This window comes from Histoplasma capsulatum (genome assembly GCF_000150115.1).
Source record: "Histoplasma capsulatum G186AR genomic scaffold supercont2.5, whole genome shotgun sequence".
NCBI lineage: Eukaryota > Fungi > Ascomycota > Eurotiomycetes > Onygenales > Ajellomycetaceae > Histoplasma > Histoplasma capsulatum.
Genome location: NW_025544805.1, coordinates 1,682,921 through 1,700,734, shown reverse-complemented (window position 1 = coordinate 1,700,734; position 17,814 = coordinate 1,682,921). Strand labels below are relative to the sequence as shown.

Genomic DNA, 17,814 nt, shown 5'->3' with positions numbered 1-17,814 from the left:
GAGGAATGTCTCAACATGGGTCACGTCACATGCATGTTTGATAGGCCGAAATGAAGACAGACAAGAAAAGCAACTCTGGTATCATAAATGGGGGGTAGCTAGATGGTATTTAAATACCCGCCAAAAAGAAGCAATATGTCATCGACAAGCGCCTCCAAATGGTCGTAACAATAGCTCGAACTGAAGAGCAAAAAGGAGTTGCCATCGAGTGGGGGTGGGGAACTGGTAGGAGCAAGAAAGATAAAAAGAATTTTAAATAAGAACATGATATAGAGGTCAAGAAATTAAACATAAAAAAGCCATAAATGCCGAATATCCCCAACATACAAGACGCTGAATACATTGTCCCCAATTCCTGCGAAATCAGAGCAAGAGCAGAAGTACAAAGCAAAAGAGTAAAAAGAAATTTCAACAAACATAAAAACAAAAAAAGGAGAAGGAAGCATTCAATGGGGATAGTCGAAATACAATAGCAGAAAAGAAAATCAAATATCAAGAGGCCTGGAACTCGCCATTTCCCCATACCTCCCTCTAGATCTAGTAGTATCGTAAGCATTAACAACTCTCATTTGTCCGCCCTCATCCGCCTGACTAAATGCGTAGCCTCTCTGTTTTCGATTGCGCTGCACTTGTCTAACTTTGCGAATCGCTTTCTGGAATTGCTCCATCCGAGGTCTGTAGTCTTGCACGTTGTATTTCTGTATCTCCTGCACATGATGGTACGCTTGCGGGAAATACATGCGCTTGATGTACTTCCAGGCAAAATCACGCACGAGACATACGACTGGTAGCACAATGGCCATGAGCCAGAAGACAAGTGACTGGAAGAGGTTGGGGATGATTCCTTCGTATTCTGTCGAAAATCCGGCGCCAATTCTGGGCGCGGAGAAACCGTAAACCGGCAAGAATCCCATCCAGATTATCATCGAGCCGGGAATGGCAATGAAGGTGTATTTGGTCCAGATGTTGGTGACTAGGGCAGCTTTTCCAAGAACCGTGGCGAGAACGGCGGTATAGAGTGCCGTTCCCCAGAACCAGTGGCCAGCTAATTTGCCGTTCGCCAGAGGGAGATCCCAAAGGAAGATTGCTTGAGAGAGGAAGTAGGCAATGAGAGAGTGGTAGAAACCATTGCCAATCCAGGACCAGAAACTGTGCATTTTGAAAAATACCCCTTTCTGGCCTAACTGGTAAAGTTGTGGGTATCTGTCCAGAAGACGTGCGGAAATGAATTGGTCAAAAATGCCCATGGCGAACGGGGGCATGACTGTGAAAAAAACGTTATAAAATGACAGAGTCCAAGATTCGTAAATAACCTGACCAGAAAAAGAATTTTGAAAAGAGTACTGTGTTGAAACCATGTTAGCTAAAAGCTGGAAGACGTCGAGCATACGCGTGAAGGTGAAGAAACCTACCCAAAATTGAGTCATGTACAATGCAATATTTTTATAGAATGAATAGAGAATAACTTTGCTGATACGTTGATAACTCCAAGCGCCGTGAACAAGAAGCAACTTCCGAAGAAAGCGGAACTGGGCGATTGCGACATCGGCGCTGCGGGCTGCCTGAAGACCTTCAACACCACTAATGCCGACACCCACATGGGCGGCCTGGATCATGGAAACATCGTTTGCGCCGTCGCCAATCGCAAGAAGCAATGCTTTGAGATGCCGTTTGACAAGCTTAACGACAAGAGCCTTTTGAAGGGGAGATACACGACTTAAAAGAATGCAGAGTTAGCTTGAGGCTTAATAAAAATGATGGAGATTAGAAAATAACATACCAACAAATGACAGCTTTGCACATAACAGCCAAGTCCAGAAAGATCTTCTCCATATCCTTTTCAAGAGCGTACGTTAGAGATTTACCGTCAATGATAAGTGCCAATGTCTCGCTGTCCGGAGAACCGGCTTGGCTTTGAACCTGCTGCAGCTTTTTGGACAAGTTTTCTTTTGTAGCCAGCGCCGACTCCTCGTTTACAATCAATAAAGCCATGTCCTCTGAGATCAATTTGCAACTCATGCCAATGTTGATAGCAGTTTCTTGTCTGTCGCCAGTCAAAACCCAAACTTTGATGCCCGCTGTTTGCAAGGTATGGATTGTATCTGGAACGCCATCTTGCAGCTTATCTTCGATAGCCGTTGCCCCAAGAAGGAAAAAGTCTTTCTCGATGATCTCAGCCGCTTTGTCAAGCTCCTCGGCTCGATTACCAGTGACTGTTGTCGCTGCTTTATCGTAGATTTGGTACCACTGGGAGAATTCCTCCTCAGGTACTTCTCTCATCGCGAGACACAGAGTCCGGAGACCGTCGGATGCGTATTCTTCGAGATGCTGAAGGGTAACATCGACGGTAGGATTATCCGCGTGCAAACGTTCCAAAATCACAGTATCAGCACCCTTGCAGTAAATCCTGATTTTGCCATCGGGGCATCTGAAAATGGTAGACATGCGTTTTCTCGTTGAGTTAAATTCGCAAACCGCAAGTAATTCGAATTCTTGCTCTTGACCGTTCGCAGAGATGATAACAGACTTCGGCCGCCGGTTCGTGAATCGGTAGCCCATCATAACTGCACCCTCGACTAGTGCGCCTTCATCGGGAGACGCAGCCTGGTATTTGATAACATCTGGCTTTTCCGCCTTTCTCTCTGGAATGACGGTGTGGCACGTAGCTAGTAGACAAAGAAAGTGGTGGATTGCTGTCCGGGTGGGATGCGAGTTCAAATGCTCAACAAGTTGATTAAAGTCATACATTCCCATTTCTGAGTCATCGCCATCCACCACTCTTCTGTCCTCGGATACAACTTCGGCATACTGAAGCCCGCCGATAGAACATTGCTTAAACTCCATCATGTTGCATGTCAACGTGCCTGTTTTGTCAGAGAAGATGTATTCAATTTGGCCTAACTCTTCGACCAAGGAAGAGGTACGGCAGGTGGCAGATGTGTCGGTTTTGTCGTAGTAAATATCTAGGTCAGAATTTATGAGGAAAGCATGATAATACTTGACTATTTCTATAGTCACGAATAGAGATATAGGAACGAGGTTAGAGTAGAGGACCCAGTAGGTAAAAATATCAGAGAAGAATTGTTGAGCCGCATTAACATTCCCGATGTATAGGTAGATGAGCTCGTCCGCAGATTTCACCCGAACAACCAAGTGTCCGATCGAACTGATCAAGCTAAGGATAAGCAAAATTCCGACAAGCATAAGAATTTGCAGGTTAACCATGCGTTCGACGGCAGTTCTCTTGATTGGCGTTGCGGTTGCGTTCCTCATCAACTTCGTTTCATGGCCAGTAAAAACGACAAGGCCATGGATCCAAGGGGTATTACGCAAAGTAGCGCCTCGGAGGAGGAGTTGATCAGGGTTGAGGGCCAACTCCTTTTCTCCACCCCCAGCTTGCAACGTCAATGTAGCTTCATAGGTATAAAGGCTGGAGTTGGGTTGTTCGGATTTGATTCTCCCAGTGAGCCTACCGAGCTGACTGGGACTAACAAGATCAGCCGTTTCTGGTATGGCTTGTTTTATTTTGAGGTTCGTTTCGCCGTCCAAGTTCGCAGTTTCAATGTAACAAAGGCCCTCTGGTTCGGAACTTGCAAGGAGAACCAGGTCTGCGGGGAAAGGCTGCTCTGATTCAACTTTGACGATATCGCCCACTGCTACATTTATCCATTTCGTATCTTCAAAAGTGGAGCCTTTGAGAACCTGTGCCCTCGAGTAATTAAGGGATTTATCAGAAGTCTTCCGTTTCCAATCTTCAACCAGTTCCTTTATAGCTGACACTAGGAGCACAACAGCGAGAGGGGCGATGGTGGTATATCGATTAGTCGGGGAGATATTAGGGATTTGCTGGAGGGCGGCAGTGAACAAGAAGAACAAGTTCGCATATTTGGAGAATTGCTCAAATAGGAATTTCGGCACGAAGGTAAACACATTGTACTTGGCAGTTGATATATGATTGTCCACATATTTATTTGCCGCATTCGCCGGAGAATTGTTGAATAGGATGATTCGAGGGCCCAACGTCGACGGATCGATCTTGCGCCTTCCAAACCCAAATTTGAAATCACTAGCGCTAAATTTTTTCTCCTTGAGTCTTGATGAACTTCCTCCATCATCGTCTGCCCCCCCAACGGTGTCTACCCCGGCCGATCTAGCACCCGTTTCAGTCAACGGCAAGTCCATTTCCGAGTACGGCGATTTCATCCCAAGCATATTTTTTGCTCTCCCCACCAATCCGCCGCCTAGGCTCAATATGCTGTTCCGATCCCGCGCCCGAGCATCTCTCACAGGAATCGCACCGTCCATGTCATTTTGATCATTATAGTAACCCTGCGCTGATCGCGTATCATCAAAATCGTTCAAGTCATCTGAATATCGCTGGTAGTTGTGTAAATCTGAAGTCTGTGAATACGGTTGGTATGCTTCACCTGCCCCAGAAAAGTGGCCTGTCCCAGCTCCAGAGCGCGATCCTGTAGTCTGCGTTGGCTGTCGGCCTCCAACAAACGCATCGTATGACACCGATGGCCTTGGTTGGGAAGCATCAGAATCTTGAATGTCGAATTGTTGTAAGAGGCGATCGTCAGTCACTGGAGGGCGCTGGCCGCTGTTGTATACGGAGGCCGTGTCTTCGACCTGTACAAGGTTACCATCGTTTCCAGGGGGCGAGCGATAGCCCGGCCGCCCGCCACCGGCCATATCGCAGCAAGTGGCGACGAAATCACCGTCACTAAGTTGCTTTATGGTGGTAGAAGGGGCGCATTTATGGACAGTGGCCGGGAGAAGGGGAGGGTGGGTTCAAGTTGTGTTGGAAACCTTCAGGGCGACAAACGAACAAGAGCTGTCTGCTCTGCGGCTTGTGCTATAAAAGCCTAGTTTTCTCGATAACGATATGTACGAAAAGTTTGGCTGAAGAGCAAATCTCATGAAAACTGTTTCCATAACAGTGTCGATGTCGACAGGTTGAACCAGCCAGGGCTCCCGTCGTTGGATGTTTTCCGTCATCCGCTGAGGCTTAGTCCTGGCTAAGAAAGGAGCCGCAGCAGGCACCACGCGCGTATTACGGTTACCGTACCATTGCCAGCCAATGAGATCCGGTGTAGCCACGCATTGGTATTGTAGTATGGTAAAGCCCTTACCACGGGTTGGCTTTGTTCAGCTCCGTGATAAGCCAACTGACGGAACACATTTTCCCGTCGATGGTTGGATTCCGGCCTGTAAAGTTTTTATATCTTCGTTGTCGGCGATTCATCCATCGAATCCAACTTGTGGGGCTATGGCTGTTCTTTTGAAATGTTGGTGGCGGATTGTTCTCCAGAGATTCCGATATTGTATGGAACAAAAGGTTGTTTGACAGTAATTACTAGTAGTGTCATTACGAGCAGGCCAAGCGCAGTGACATAGGGCTGGAGAAGCAGGAAAGAATATCAATTCGATATATCTTCTGCTGACCAATTTTTGTTGCAAATTTCAGCTCGGTGTCAACAGAGATTGAGATTACTGCTTGCTCTCTGTGCAGGCGGAGACATCCGCATACTACTACGTAATGCTCAACTTTTTGGTGCATCAGCTCGTCCGGCCTGAGATCGCACTAGGTCGTAAGCGCCCAGAGACTAAAAGACGCAACAATATCCATCAAGGAAAAGGTCAATCGTCAAAAATCTCTTGTGGGTGGCATGTGTCGAGCAGGGCTACTTCCAGTTATCATACAAAATAACACATTCATCATCAAACACATATAAAAGAAAAAGTGGCATCAAAGGATCATTGATTTATCGTTCATTCGCGGCGCTTGATTCTGCAGCATCTTGACGCTTTTGTTCCCGAGTCTTCAAATCTTCCTCCAACTTCGCGGATATGAACTTGCTCATGGCCTTTATCTTAGCCAGTGCCACAGTGGAGCATGAAATCATGCTTAAAGGGTCTCCTGGGGTCCCGTCTGGCTTTGTATAAAGAGCAATCTCGCCGGTCTTATCTAGAGCAATGATGAGGCTTCCTTCGCTGACAGCTTCCTCCTTTGATGTTGCGTCTAGCACAATGATTCTGCCCTCATCATACATATTGAACGTAGTGGAAAGCGGGAGTTTAGTTAAGTTCAAAGGGGATGGAACTCTTTCTTCTGGACGGTAGACGGTCACCCGTCCCTCGCGAACAACGGCCTCTGGTAAACGGAAGTGGAGCAAGCCTGTCATGATGGCCAGACAGCAGCTGTCAACCAGTCCGCCGTCTGAGTCCACGATATGTACATCTGCCCGAACATGCCAACAATTTTTTCCCGCTGCTATGCAGAGTGATTCAGTATCGAGCGCATTGGATCGCCGGATTATCCTGTCAAGGGTACGGACAAGCTGTGATTCTAGCTCTGATTGTCTCTTGGGGGAAAAAATGAGCCTTAGCAATTATATCGAAAACACATTCAATGATATGGCACTCGAAGGCCCGGTTAGCGTACCTTCCCGTTTCGTAGGCAGGAGAAGCCATGTCATTAAGTTCCACAGACACTGTGAAAATTCCATCGTTCTCTCTCTCGGAGCGGGGTTTGGTCACCTCCGCAGATATGCGCACCACAACACTAGTATACGTGTAAGTTACTAAAATATATAAGCCTAGTTTACTTTTTGCAAGCAAAAATCGAATGATACAGAGTAGCTCTATCCCAAGCAAGCCGGTGGAGGCGAACGAACGAACCTAGTTTTCCCCAATTGCAGCTTGACATGTCCATATTCATCGCCGAAGGACACCGTCAACGGGCGGAGCTGGTCTAGAGCACGGCTATCGAGTCGCACATTTTTATGGAGAGCCTCCAAAATGAATGCGCGCTCGTTAGCCGAAATATCAGCTTCCTTCGGCATGCTCAGGCGTTTCTATCCAATATTGCATGGGTAGAATAGATGGCACATCTCTAAATTTCCAAATATGCTTACAACGCATCAATGTTTATCCGTTTATAGCTCCTGATGACTAAAAGCATATCTCTTGGCATTTAACTATCACGTCGATGTTCCTTCATTACCAACGAAGAAGCACGCTGCTCCAGATAAACTTTATCCCTTTATAATTTCCTTTATCTTTCTTTCAAAAAGATTCATTGCTATTGTAAAGTCCAAAATGACTACAGGTATGTGTAGCATCTATCCTGTCAACGAACTGGGTTGCTAATTCTCCCTCCAGCACATAGACCAACTTTCGATCCGGTAAGCTACCCTTCCTCAACAATCACAAAAGTACGACAAACTCATAGTTTGGAGTAGGCTCGAGGCAAGGAGGCTCTGAGAGGCCCCGCCTACCACCAGCGTCTTCTCCCCGCACATACGTTCCTCAAAACCAGGTATGACATCCCCATTATACTCTCCCAGCCAGGGTTCCCATGTCACTGACGTCCATCGTTACTAGACAACCTGGCCAAGGTGGTGATGCGGACGAGAAGCGCGATCTGAGAGCCGAGCTCCTGAAAGCCGAGGCCGCGAATTTTGCCAAGAAGGGTATTTCCCAAGATAAATCCGCGCCATCTACAACTGCGCTCGATCCATCTTTGCCGAAACGCCAGCTAGAGAATGGGCCAAGCGAATATGAAAATGGAGAAACAGAGGACCCGGAAGCTAAGAGACGGCGGATATTAGAGGAAACACGGGATATAGATGCGGATTCAGCCGGTTCAGAGAGTGATAGTAGTGAAGACGAGAGGTAGGCGACGACACCGGAGTTGCACTTGAGATATATGATGCTGATTGGATAAATAGTGATGATGACGAAGATGAGACTGCGGAGCTAATGCGGGAATTGGAAAAGATTAAGAGGGAACGGGCTGAGCAGAAGGCGAAAGAGGTTTGTACATCATGACAAGTTCTGTTCCTTTCCTTTATTGCGCAACCGGAGTATGCTGAAACAAGACGGTCGTTAGGAGCAAGAGAGAGAAGCTCAGGAGAAGGAGAAACGCGAGGTCGATATTGCACGAGGCAACCCGCTACTCAACCCTCAGGATTTCAGTGTTAAGCGGCGATGGGACGATGATGTTGTCTTTAAAAACCAAGCCCGCGGTACGGAGAATAGAGGCAAAAAGGAATTTGTTAATGTATGACGACTTGTTTCCCGCATTGCTACATGCTTTGATAGATAGAAATGGCTGACAAATGACCCATTTCAGGATTTATTGCGATCTGATTTCCATAAACGCTTCATGGTATTTACTTTCTCTCTCTCTCTCAAGATAGTATTGTTGGTGGTTTGCTAACATGGCATCTTATAGTCTAAATACGTGAAGTAACCTTCATTTCGGCAACATTGGAACCCACTTAACTGTACATATATGAATGATACGAACAGGCGCAATCCAATGCGGACATTCTTTTCCCCTGCGCTCTTAGAGCCATTCCCATGCTATATCCTGCGGCGTCGCAAAATGGGAATTGGTGACCAATCAGCCCCCAAGGTCGTTTATGTCCGCATCTTTGAGTTAATGAGACATTAAATCATTCTGCACCAGGCCCACCAAGCACGGTGCGTACGGCACAGATCTGGAATCATTCGAAAGATTACTAGCTCATTGCAATCTCAAATACAGGGCTGTGAAAGCTGCGCTTGGAAGTCTGGAGTGAAGTGGTTGGCAAATCACACAAAATGGTTTAGAGCCGTGAGATTTTATGTGTTGTTATTTTATAGATCCATAGCTACTACATACCAAGAGCGTAATTATACTTTCCATTTCCAATCGTAACATTCACGTGATGATATATCAGCCCGTTCCCAGACACAAGTTCTTCCATATTACATTCACAAAACAACATTCCCTCCCCCGCCTGGCATGGATCCCCAGCAGCCCACATCCCGGGCTCTGCAAGGTCAGAATTATCCAACCCATACAATTATCCTTTCATCTATCTTCTCAATTGAAGGCCACTCAAGCTAAGCGGTATGACGTCGCATTGGCAACCAGGCCGCATAAACACCAACATCGCACAGCTGCTACAACGATTCGAGAATATCATGGCAACTGCAACGGTGAGCTAATATAACAGATATATAAAAATAATGGATGATTTACCTGCTCACAGGGAGCGAGGAGAATATTTCAACTTTTCCGGGAATAACAAGTTGCCAACTAACTGGGTGAAAAAACAACCGCTACAAATTCAGGTCGAGAATACAAGCTTCACATCCACAGCCATCGAAACATATCAGCTAGATGTTGAGTCTACTGCTCTTGTTCGTATTCTCCTATCTATTTCCCGCCCCTACTTCCTTCCGCATGAAACATGCCGCGAAAATACGCATGTATAGCCCACAGATACCGAATGGCCGAAAACTGCTAACTGCTACTCCTGCTTTTAATCTCTGCCCAGATCCGCGCTGCGGAAGATATCCTTTCATTAACACGTTCCATGAAGGAAGCATGGCTATTCGGGAAATTAGATACCCTCGGGGAGAACGAGAGGGATGTGCAGAGGAGGGAGGCGCTGGAGAGGGATGCGCTGACCGTCAAGAATGCCATTGAAAATGGCGTGGTATCGACGATGAAATAGGTGACGGAACAGCCAGGGGGAGCTCGCATTGTTCCCCATTCCCACATTGGCGCCACTTTTTTTTTTGTCCCCCTTTTCATTTGGTGTGGATGGGATATATTATTTGATAATGGCATTATTTTGGCTGCGGGGAGTTACGGTAATTTGCGATCATTGTATTGGGAAAGACAAATAGGTGTTAGGCCTGTGTTCAGTTTGACAAAATAATGATATTTAGAGCAGAGAGATCGATAAAAAGAAACAGTTCTCCCAGAAAATCATTCGTATTCCCCTCTTAAAATGCCGTATTCCATCGGTGTTCTGCTGTTCTCATCGGGACAGCTTCTTATAGTCCCAAAGCGGAAATGAGCTCTGAACCTCGTCAAGGAATCTCAATGCGCAACACCACGAACAACCAACAACCCCACCATTATCCTACTTTAATAAATCTCAATCCGAATCCCAACGCCAACAGCAATGCCAACACCCCATCCCAACTCCCACACAGAAATTATGTCCTCGCCCATCACTACCTCCGCCCGCACCCTCAGCCACCTGCCCCTCCCCCTCCCCCACCTCACCCTCATCGTCGCCACAACCCCCATAACAACAGCTCCGCCCTCGAGCCCCGCCCCCTCCTCACCCGCAAAAACCCCCCGCCGCCTCGGCATCGGCCATGCCGGGACGCTCCCCTGGCCCCGCATAAAAGCCGACATGACCTTCTTCTCGCGCGTCACGACACGCGCCGCTCCACTACCAACACCGCCGCCATCACCAGATGATGCCACATGCGCGATCGGCGCAGTCAACGCGGTCATCATGGGCCGGAAGACGTACGATTCGCTCCCTGCGCGCTTTCGGCCGCTGCCCGGCCGCGTGAATGTCGTCGTGACGCGTGACGCGTCCGGGGCCGGGAGCGGCGGCGGATTGAAGGGGAGTGGAGGGCGGCGCAGGAGCGGGAGCGGGAACGGGCCCGGGGGGGCGAGAAGGAGAGGGGGAGAAAGGGACAGGGACAGGGACGAGAGGGGCGGGAATATCGGAGGCACAATCGATGCAGATGCAGAAGCAGAAGCGGGGACAACTGACGCTCAGCCGCCCGACGTCCTGGTTGCGGATAGCCTTGAGTCCGCCGTGTCGGCGCTCTGCGATGCGTTCCGGACTGCGCCCACTCCCGGGCTGCTCACGCGCAATTCCACCCGCCGCCTGGCGAATGTTTTCATCATTGGCGGTGGGGAGGTATATGCCTCCGCTCTTAAGCTGAAGCTGGACGGCTGGGAGGCAGCTGCGGGTAAGATGAGGATTGTTATGACGGATGTAAGGCGAGTTTCTACTCCGGCTCCGTCTCCATCAAACGATGCTACGGCTACGACTGTGGGTACTACCAAGGCAGAGGATGGGGAAGGGGGGGAGTCAACGGCTGTAGAGAATTGCGTAAATGGGTTTGAGTGTGATACCTTTTTCCCTCTTGATAGTGATGACTTAGAAGAAGGCGGTGATGGTGGATGGAGAAGGGTAACTACGGAGGATGTTTCTATTTGGGTTGGGGAAGAGGTGAAGGAAGGGTGGGCGAGGGAGGGTGAGGTTGCCTTGAGGGTTTTAGGCTTCGAGAGGAGGGTGTGAAGGCTTACCATATATACCACAAACCCTTTTCCCTTGTTGGATTTAGTTTGAAGATGCTATAATAATAATACACGCAATCGCCTGATTCACGGCCATGGAAACTGGGAAACGCCCTGGGAGTACTACACCTACGACGCGAATGTAATAAGACAGTGAGAAAAAGACGGGAGCGGAAAGAACATTACGCACAGTACATGGACCAAAAATCCATCGGTGGAATTAGGATTAAGCCTTTTCCCATGTTCCGCTACATCATTTCTGTAACCATTATATCAAGATATGATGTCTGCCGACCCCAGGTGTCCATCCTTGCATCTCTTCCTTCATATTCCGCCACATTACTTTTTTATTATCAAAAGAGACAATCACACATCACATATCCTTAACCATACATAACCATAGCCATATCCTTAATATCCATCAACTCACCCACCACCGCACTGCACTGTCTTACTCAGAACCCACCTCATCCCTTTTCCGCTGCGATGAATTCAACCATCCGAACGCCGACGCCCCGCCCACGGGGTTCGCCGGGCGAGACTTGCCGGACCACGGCCCTGCACCACCTCCATCGCTAGAAGAGGATTTCCCCGAACCAGTACCATTCACGGATGGCAGCGCAGGATGGGATGAAGATGTTGTCATATGATCGTGCCCCTCGCCGCTGGCGCTCGTGTTGATACGGTGTTGTTCTGTGGGGGAGCGGATGTCATTGGCGACGCCAGACGGGGCAGTTCCTGCTGCAGAAGTTGTAGTTGTGGCCGTGGCTGTGGCTGTGGCTACAGAGGTACCAGGAGCGCCGGAGGACGCCTGTTTCGACAGCGTGCTCACGGACGAGGCCGATTTAGTCGGTTTCAGGATCTTCATATTTCGCGTTCGTGTGGAACGCTGGTAAGCGGACATGAAAGGACTATTGGAGCTGCTGTGGATACTTGGCCCCGTAAATGTTGTGGACGCTCCCGTTGTTCCCGTATTATCCCCCTTACTACCAGTCGTATCGCGGCGCCAGGGTCCCCAAACGCCGCTACCTTCTGCTTTCGCAGATGAGGCTGATGTGCCCGTAGAGGTGCGTTCACCCGTGCTGGATTTGGGACGGCGCGGGTCTGGGCTTCTATTGCTGTTGTCTGTGGGGTCGCCGGCGAAATGGCGCGAGGGTGAACGGGTTTGTGTCCGTCCTAAGATGTCGAAGGAGTCTGATGAGTTGCGAGCAGGTAGGGAAGCGGATGTATCGGCTTTGTTCGGGAATGTGCTATTATCATGGGCCACAGAAGCTGGAGGTTCACGCTCAGTGCCGGCCTGGTCCCCATTGGTCGTTGGGAAACCATTTCGCTTGTCATCGACAGCCCCATTGTACTGTGCCGATCCTAGCGCAAGAGTGGCCTCAGGACCAGTAGCTAGATTTCTAAACGTAGAATCATCCTCCGGGCGAACCAAAGGTATTGAGATTTTGTTGCGCTCGTCGTCAACAATGAGCATCTTATCTTGCGAGAATAGAATGTCCGCGTTGTGTGCACGGAGGACATCGCTGCCCAGGACGATCTGGATGCTTTTGTCACCCAAACCTGCGCCACGAATGACAAATCGAACCGTCAACGCGGGCAGCTGAGGGACTGGGCTCCCGCCGCGAGAAGACGGCTGATAGACACTGGCCTCGGGGAGGTAGACTGGAAGTTTGATGATTCGCACGCCATTCTCCTCGGCCGCCTCTTCCTCAAGCCCTAGTTTCCGCACCATTTGATCGCTAATGGCTGAGCGGTACGATCCCGTACACACCACAGCGTAAAGCAGTGAGTCATTGGAAAAATTTGTCGTAAGCCAGCAACGAATGATGCAAGGAGAGGGACCTAAAATGAACAGTCCGGGCGGTGGCGGCAAAGGAGTATTGCTGGTAGACGAAGGTCCAGTTCCACCACCAAGCAAACGAGATGCTTCCAGCCCCATGCTATTGGTGCGCATGGAATGGTGAGATTGGCCAGAAGAGCTCTGTTTCCCGTCAGATCGATGAGAAAGCGACCGCTCTGTCAGGGGATGGCTTCCCAGCCCACTGCCAGTCCTCAATGGGAGGAACTCCGTCGCTGATCTGTTTGCTTGGTTATAATACATCGAGCTCTCGTCGAATCGCACACTATTTGCCCGTGAAGCCCCACGACGAGGTTCGTCCTCGTTTTCCATATGCAGCACTCCCGTCAACCCATGCTGGTGTGTTTGATCAAAACCTTTGAAAGGCTCAGCAGTCGGATTAAAGGATGATTCTAGATCCAACGATAAGGTTAGCAACAGCATTCATTTCCAAACAGGGCTTAAAGATTTACGCCGTACTACATTTCTCACGTACGGTTTAGATCAAAATGGTGACTTACCTTGATGGTGCTGGGTGCCAATAGGTCCCGGGAATGGAGATAACGGACCCCAAACACTCTTCATCCTCGCATCGTCGTCCCGACGCCGTTCCAGCCTAGATATCCGCTCTCCGTGTTCGAGCTGGGCTGCAAAGAGGTCTTTCACTTCCTCTTTAATGCGCCAGATGTCTTCTCTTGATGCAAACGGGTACTGCGCGTCCATCCCCGATAACCATTCACGACGTAGCAAAGTCCACACCAGCGTAGGAAATTGCTCTTGGGAGCGGCGTAACAGCTATGCTGGGACAAAGGGTGAAATGGGAAAGGAGGAAGAAAAGCGACCGCGAACAACGCCTACTCCTCAAAGCAAGCATCCGTAGACGGCTCCACAGTGAAAGCGCAGGGAGCAAACAGGCGGCTGTTGTAAAAATAACAACCCTATCGATGCACCTGAGATCGAAAACAAATGGACCTCCCGTTGAAATGACCCTTCCAGTAAGAGAACACAGAAAAGAAGAAAAGGAAAGAGAAAGGGAAAGAGAGGAGAAAAAAAGTAACTATCAACACAAAAGTAATCCTCGTGAACTGTTCGTTTTCGTTAAATGATTCCCGAACTTTTTATTTTTCCCCCCCTTTTTTTAGGGAAGTATGTGATAATAATATCCCTTCCTCACTATGTCTTTCCCCTCTCTTCCTGTTAACCTGTGTATTTATCTCAACCCCGTCTGCCAATATAATATTTTTTTTAACCTCCAGCACAGGGACCTCTCTTCTTCTTCTTCCTTGATCAAAAAAAAAAAAGAGGAAAGAAGAAAGAAGAAAGATAGAACTGATAACCGTTTGCTGTAATGTCTATCGCGTTAACAGCTCACACCTGTTGCCTCCCGCCAGGGCCAGGCTCTGCGACAAGGCCTGAACAGCCCTCCGCCCACCCAGATGGTATGTATATAGAATCTGCCAGGGTATCGAATAGAAGCACACAGGGCCCGCTAGATTATCGTATGTAGATCCTGATAGTCGGTCCAACGGGAGCAGATGAAATTCTAACACCTTGGGACGAGGGGTTTTGGGGGATGGGGAACGCCGCGAGGTCCTTGTTGAAGTTGTTACTGTCGAAGGCTGAGGCGGAGAAAGGGTTTGTGTATACTGGGTAGCGAGGGTAAAGTGGGAGGCGATGGGATGGCGGGCAGGGAGAGAACGAGGGGAAATTTGGCTATCAGTATACGGGAGAAGAAGCTTCTGTTTCTCTCTCTCTTTCTCTCTTTCTCTCTCTCTCTCTCTCTTTCTCTCTCTCTAATTCCGTTGCAATGGGAAAAGAACGCTGTAGCGGTGGATACACAAGGGTTATTTGCCGCTCGACGAGACGGCTGTGGTGGTGGTGTTGGACTGTGGTAACAGCGGAGGGGGGGACGGATGATACGCTGGGGGCGAATGCGGGTACAAAGAAAGGGTACGTTGTTACTTTGAGGGTTCCCGGTGGACGACTGGCGAAAGGAACGCTGTAGGGATGGACGATAACGGTGAGCTGTTTGGAAGGGGGGTTTCGCTGGGGAGATTTCGTTGCAACGGAGCCGTGGAGAGAGCAGTTGGAGGTGGATGTTGGTGGATGTTGGTGGTGAAGAGGTTAACTAGTTAAGTTGTCGTCAAGCTAAACTTCGAGGTTAGAGTTGACGATACAATTCGAGCCGGTGACTAGCGCGAATAGCTGCTGCAAGCAGGTATTGGCCATAACCATTCTATCCATGGATGCAGGCTCCCGGCTCCCTCGCTCGTAACCACGAAGTCCGCGAGTGGGAAATCATTGCCTCTCTGACTTCTTGTTCTTTATGCATACGGACGACTCAAGCGGCCTGCTAGGTCAGTCACAGAAGGATACATCCAGCAGAACATCTCCGCCCGCCCCAATGCATGGATGTTGCTATGCTTCAAATCCTCGTCGTGGATGCGGCCAGACCCGGACCTGCCTGACACGGTCTAGCGTCTTCTGCTTCGGGGCTTATTTATATACAGACCTCGTCCCTCCTGTGGCAGTCTCCCGTGCTTAGGGTTCCCAGTCGCACCTCTCCCATGTAGTGGTGTGCCGAGTCTTTCCACTCATATCTAGACTGCGTGTCGCAAATGCTAAAACTAAAATCACAGCATTCCGGAAACAGAGTAGATCTCCTCGCGCGCTAATCACACCACGCTCCCTGGCAAATAGCTCCTGATTGAGAGTGCAGGCTCCAAAGATGGGTGTGTCGTTGAAACACCCCTCTCTTTTGGAGACAGCGACCGCTCCTCCAGCTCTCCATTCATCAACGTATTCTACGATCTGCTTTCGCCCTGGCTTCGTGTGTCCTGGCAACATCGTACGGGGTGAAGTTGAGGTCCAGAGTTAGCTTCAGCCAAGTGGCAGTCTTGCTCCTCCCAGAGAGAATTTTTTATCATTCTCTAGTCAGCATTTCGAGCTAATGTTATGCGGATGCGGGCTGGGGAGGTTAGACGTTAGACCTGCGGTGTTCCAGCATTAATGTGGAATCACTCCTCTCACTCCTTCCCCAGGGAACTCTGGAGCGCTTCAACGGGAAATCATTTTGCTGGGTGGATTCCTTCGGCGTGAAAAGATAGGTAGAATCAGTGGCTGAGAATTACAATAGACGATTCTATTTAGATGGGAAATCCTTCCGTCATGAAAAGTGCAAGAATCATCCCTTCAAGCGCCCCAGTATCTCCCAGCCTTGCGATTCAACTCGCGCATCTAGATATTTATTATAAGAATGAATAACAAATTTAAATGGAAATTAGAGATTTATTTTACTCTGTATATCACTGAAAATAAAATTTGGTAGTTATTAAGAATAACTATCTTATTAAGTGAATAGAAATGATAACCGACTAAGATAAAATTCGGCCTGATTTCATCTATGACTGACTTGATTATTCTAGCTCAAACAAACTATCAACACCACGGAACAACCTTTCGTCGTCAGAAATTGAGGCTGCATAGCGATCTCCCAAGTCACCCACCGTATCAGAAATAATAACCCACAATCAGCCAGACACAGTTAAATTATGATGTTAAACCAGTTAATCTGCTTCCAAACATGGTAATCCATCAGACTGCCCCGCCCACGCTCAGATATAGCAGCTTTGGATTTATATAGTTAGAGCGGGCTGGGGCCCCCTTTCTGATTGACCCAAGATTTTTTAAGTGTTGAAGAGATCCAATTTGCCCACCGATGATCTTCTTCCCATTTAGGAGAATTTCCGTTCATATTTCAATGTTGACTACGATCCAGAAGGAACTTTTGTGATACCCTACAGCGGTTGTCATTGAGATTGCCCACCGTCGAAACAGATGGCTGGAGAGATCTGGAAGGGAACCGGGGAAACCTATAAGAATGCCGGCCATACCTTCCTGGCCCACCTTTGCGTCATGTAATCCATATAGTTAATCAAAAGAGTTCCCGAGGTCGTTGTGATGCGTAGCGTATAGGTTGCTGAGTCGATTTGTCGCCTATGTAGATCGCAAAACACATACCAAGCTTTCGCATAACTAACAAGAATGGATTGTCATGTATATCCAATATTATTGCTAGGATGCTCCACCGGTGGACAATCTTAAGGGCTGCTCCTTCTGAGCTACCCTAGCCTCAAGGCGTTAAAGATAGCGGCTGGCTGGTGACAGTTCTTCTGCATATTGATATCGGAGAACACCACCCATTCCAGCTCGTGATCTTTTTAAGGGAAAACATATATTACTTTGATTGTGGACTATCCATATGTCCCCCCAAACTTCTGACTGGTTTATGTCCATATATCAGAAGAGACAAACAACGTAAACGGTTGTAACGAAAGAATGTAGATTACACAGCCGGATGCCGGCTCTGATGCATGTTCAATTGATAATCAGCGAGGTAGTTCAGGTAAAAGTTCGATGAACAAAGAATGCATGGTTTTGAAGGCGCACCATGTGGTCCAAGGTAATCCTGCATCAGCTACAGGATATATATATCTGTCGTTTGATGTCGCACGCAAGGGGAAATTGGTCAGAAAAATGAATGCTTTGAATGGGGTTCAGCAGCGAATGAAGGTGAGAAATAGTGGGAATAGGGGATGAAGCTCCGAGGTCAAGAAGTGGGGGAACCGCCATGCTTTTTATATTTAGTGAGGAGCGGGCCACCCACTTTCGGGCTTGCATATCAGGAACTGGAGAAGCGCGTGAATAAAGGGGTTATTACGCAAACGCCCATACGAAAAACGCAGAGTTGGATAAACCGGGCGGATGAGGAAAAAACGGCAGGAAAAAAAGCCAAAAGTAGCCACCGATTTACCGATTTAAGCACGGTAAAATCAGTTAAATCAAAGTAAGATGTCCCGTG

General features: G+C 48.5%; 7 protein-coding genes across 7 annotated transcripts; 3 read left to right on the top strand and 4 right to left on the bottom strand.

Moving 5' to 3' along the window:
* Positions 1-485: 485 nt before the first annotated feature.
* On the bottom strand, positions 486-4,695 carry HCBG_04534 (P-type ATPase; the record flags this gene model as incomplete). The annotated part of the gene is made up of 3 exons (XM_045431583.1): positions 486-1,343; positions 1,413-1,716; positions 1,781-4,695. The coding sequence occupies 3 exons, from the start codon at positions 4,693-4,695 to the stop codon at positions 486-488; spliced, it is 4,077 nt and encodes a 1,358-aa protein (XP_045288136.1).
* An 862-nt stretch (positions 4,696-5,557) lies between these two features.
* Positions 5,558-6,848, bottom strand: HCBG_04533 (exosome complex exonuclease RRP45; the record flags this gene model as incomplete). The annotated part of the gene is made up of 3 exons (XM_045431582.1): positions 5,558-6,366; positions 6,449-6,568; positions 6,685-6,848. The coding sequence occupies 3 exons, from the start codon at positions 6,846-6,848 to the stop codon at positions 5,769-5,771; spliced, it is 882 nt and encodes a 293-aa protein (XP_045288135.1).
* A 256-nt stretch (positions 6,849-7,104) lies between these two features.
* On the top strand, positions 7,105-8,708 carry HCBG_04532 (Cwf15/Cwc15 cell cycle control family protein; the record flags this gene model as incomplete). Its single annotated transcript, XM_045431581.1, has 8 exons — positions 7,105-7,114; positions 7,168-7,190; positions 7,248-7,324; positions 7,390-7,680; positions 7,737-7,821; positions 7,898-8,068; positions 8,141-8,176; positions 8,243-8,708. The coding sequence occupies 8 exons, from the start codon at positions 7,105-7,107 to the stop codon at positions 8,258-8,260; spliced, it is 711 nt and encodes a 236-aa protein (XP_045288134.1).
* A 316-nt stretch (positions 8,709-9,024) lies between these two features.
* On the top strand, positions 9,025-9,515 carry HCBG_04531 (uncharacterized protein; the record flags this gene model as incomplete). The annotated part of the gene is made up of 2 exons (XM_045431580.1): positions 9,025-9,198; positions 9,336-9,515. 2 exons carry the CDS (start codon positions 9,025-9,027, stop codon positions 9,513-9,515), a joined length of 354 nt encoding a protein of 117 aa, XP_045288133.1.
* A 492-nt stretch (positions 9,516-10,007) lies between these two features.
* On the top strand, positions 10,008-11,114 carry HCBG_04530 (dihydrofolate reductase; the record flags this gene model as incomplete). Its single annotated transcript, XM_045431579.1, has 1 exon — positions 10,008-11,114. The coding sequence occupies one exon, from the start codon at positions 10,008-10,010 to the stop codon at positions 11,112-11,114; it is 1,107 nt and encodes a 368-aa protein (XP_045288132.1).
* Positions 11,115-11,297: 183 nt separating this feature from the next.
* Positions 11,298-14,025, bottom strand: HCBG_04529 (uncharacterized protein; the record flags this gene model as incomplete). The annotated part of the gene is made up of 2 exons (XM_045431578.1): positions 11,298-13,366; positions 13,475-14,025. 2 exons carry the CDS (start codon positions 13,674-13,676, stop codon positions 11,565-11,567), a joined length of 2,004 nt encoding a protein of 667 aa, XP_045288131.1.
* Positions 14,026-15,494: 1,469 nt separating this feature from the next.
* On the bottom strand, positions 15,495-15,800 carry HCBG_04528 (uncharacterized protein; the record flags this gene model as incomplete). Its single annotated transcript, XM_045431577.1, has 1 exon — positions 15,495-15,800. The coding sequence occupies one exon, from the start codon at positions 15,798-15,800 to the stop codon at positions 15,495-15,497; it is 306 nt and encodes a 101-aa protein (XP_045288130.1).
* Between the last annotated feature and the right edge of the window lie 2,014 nt (positions 15,801-17,814).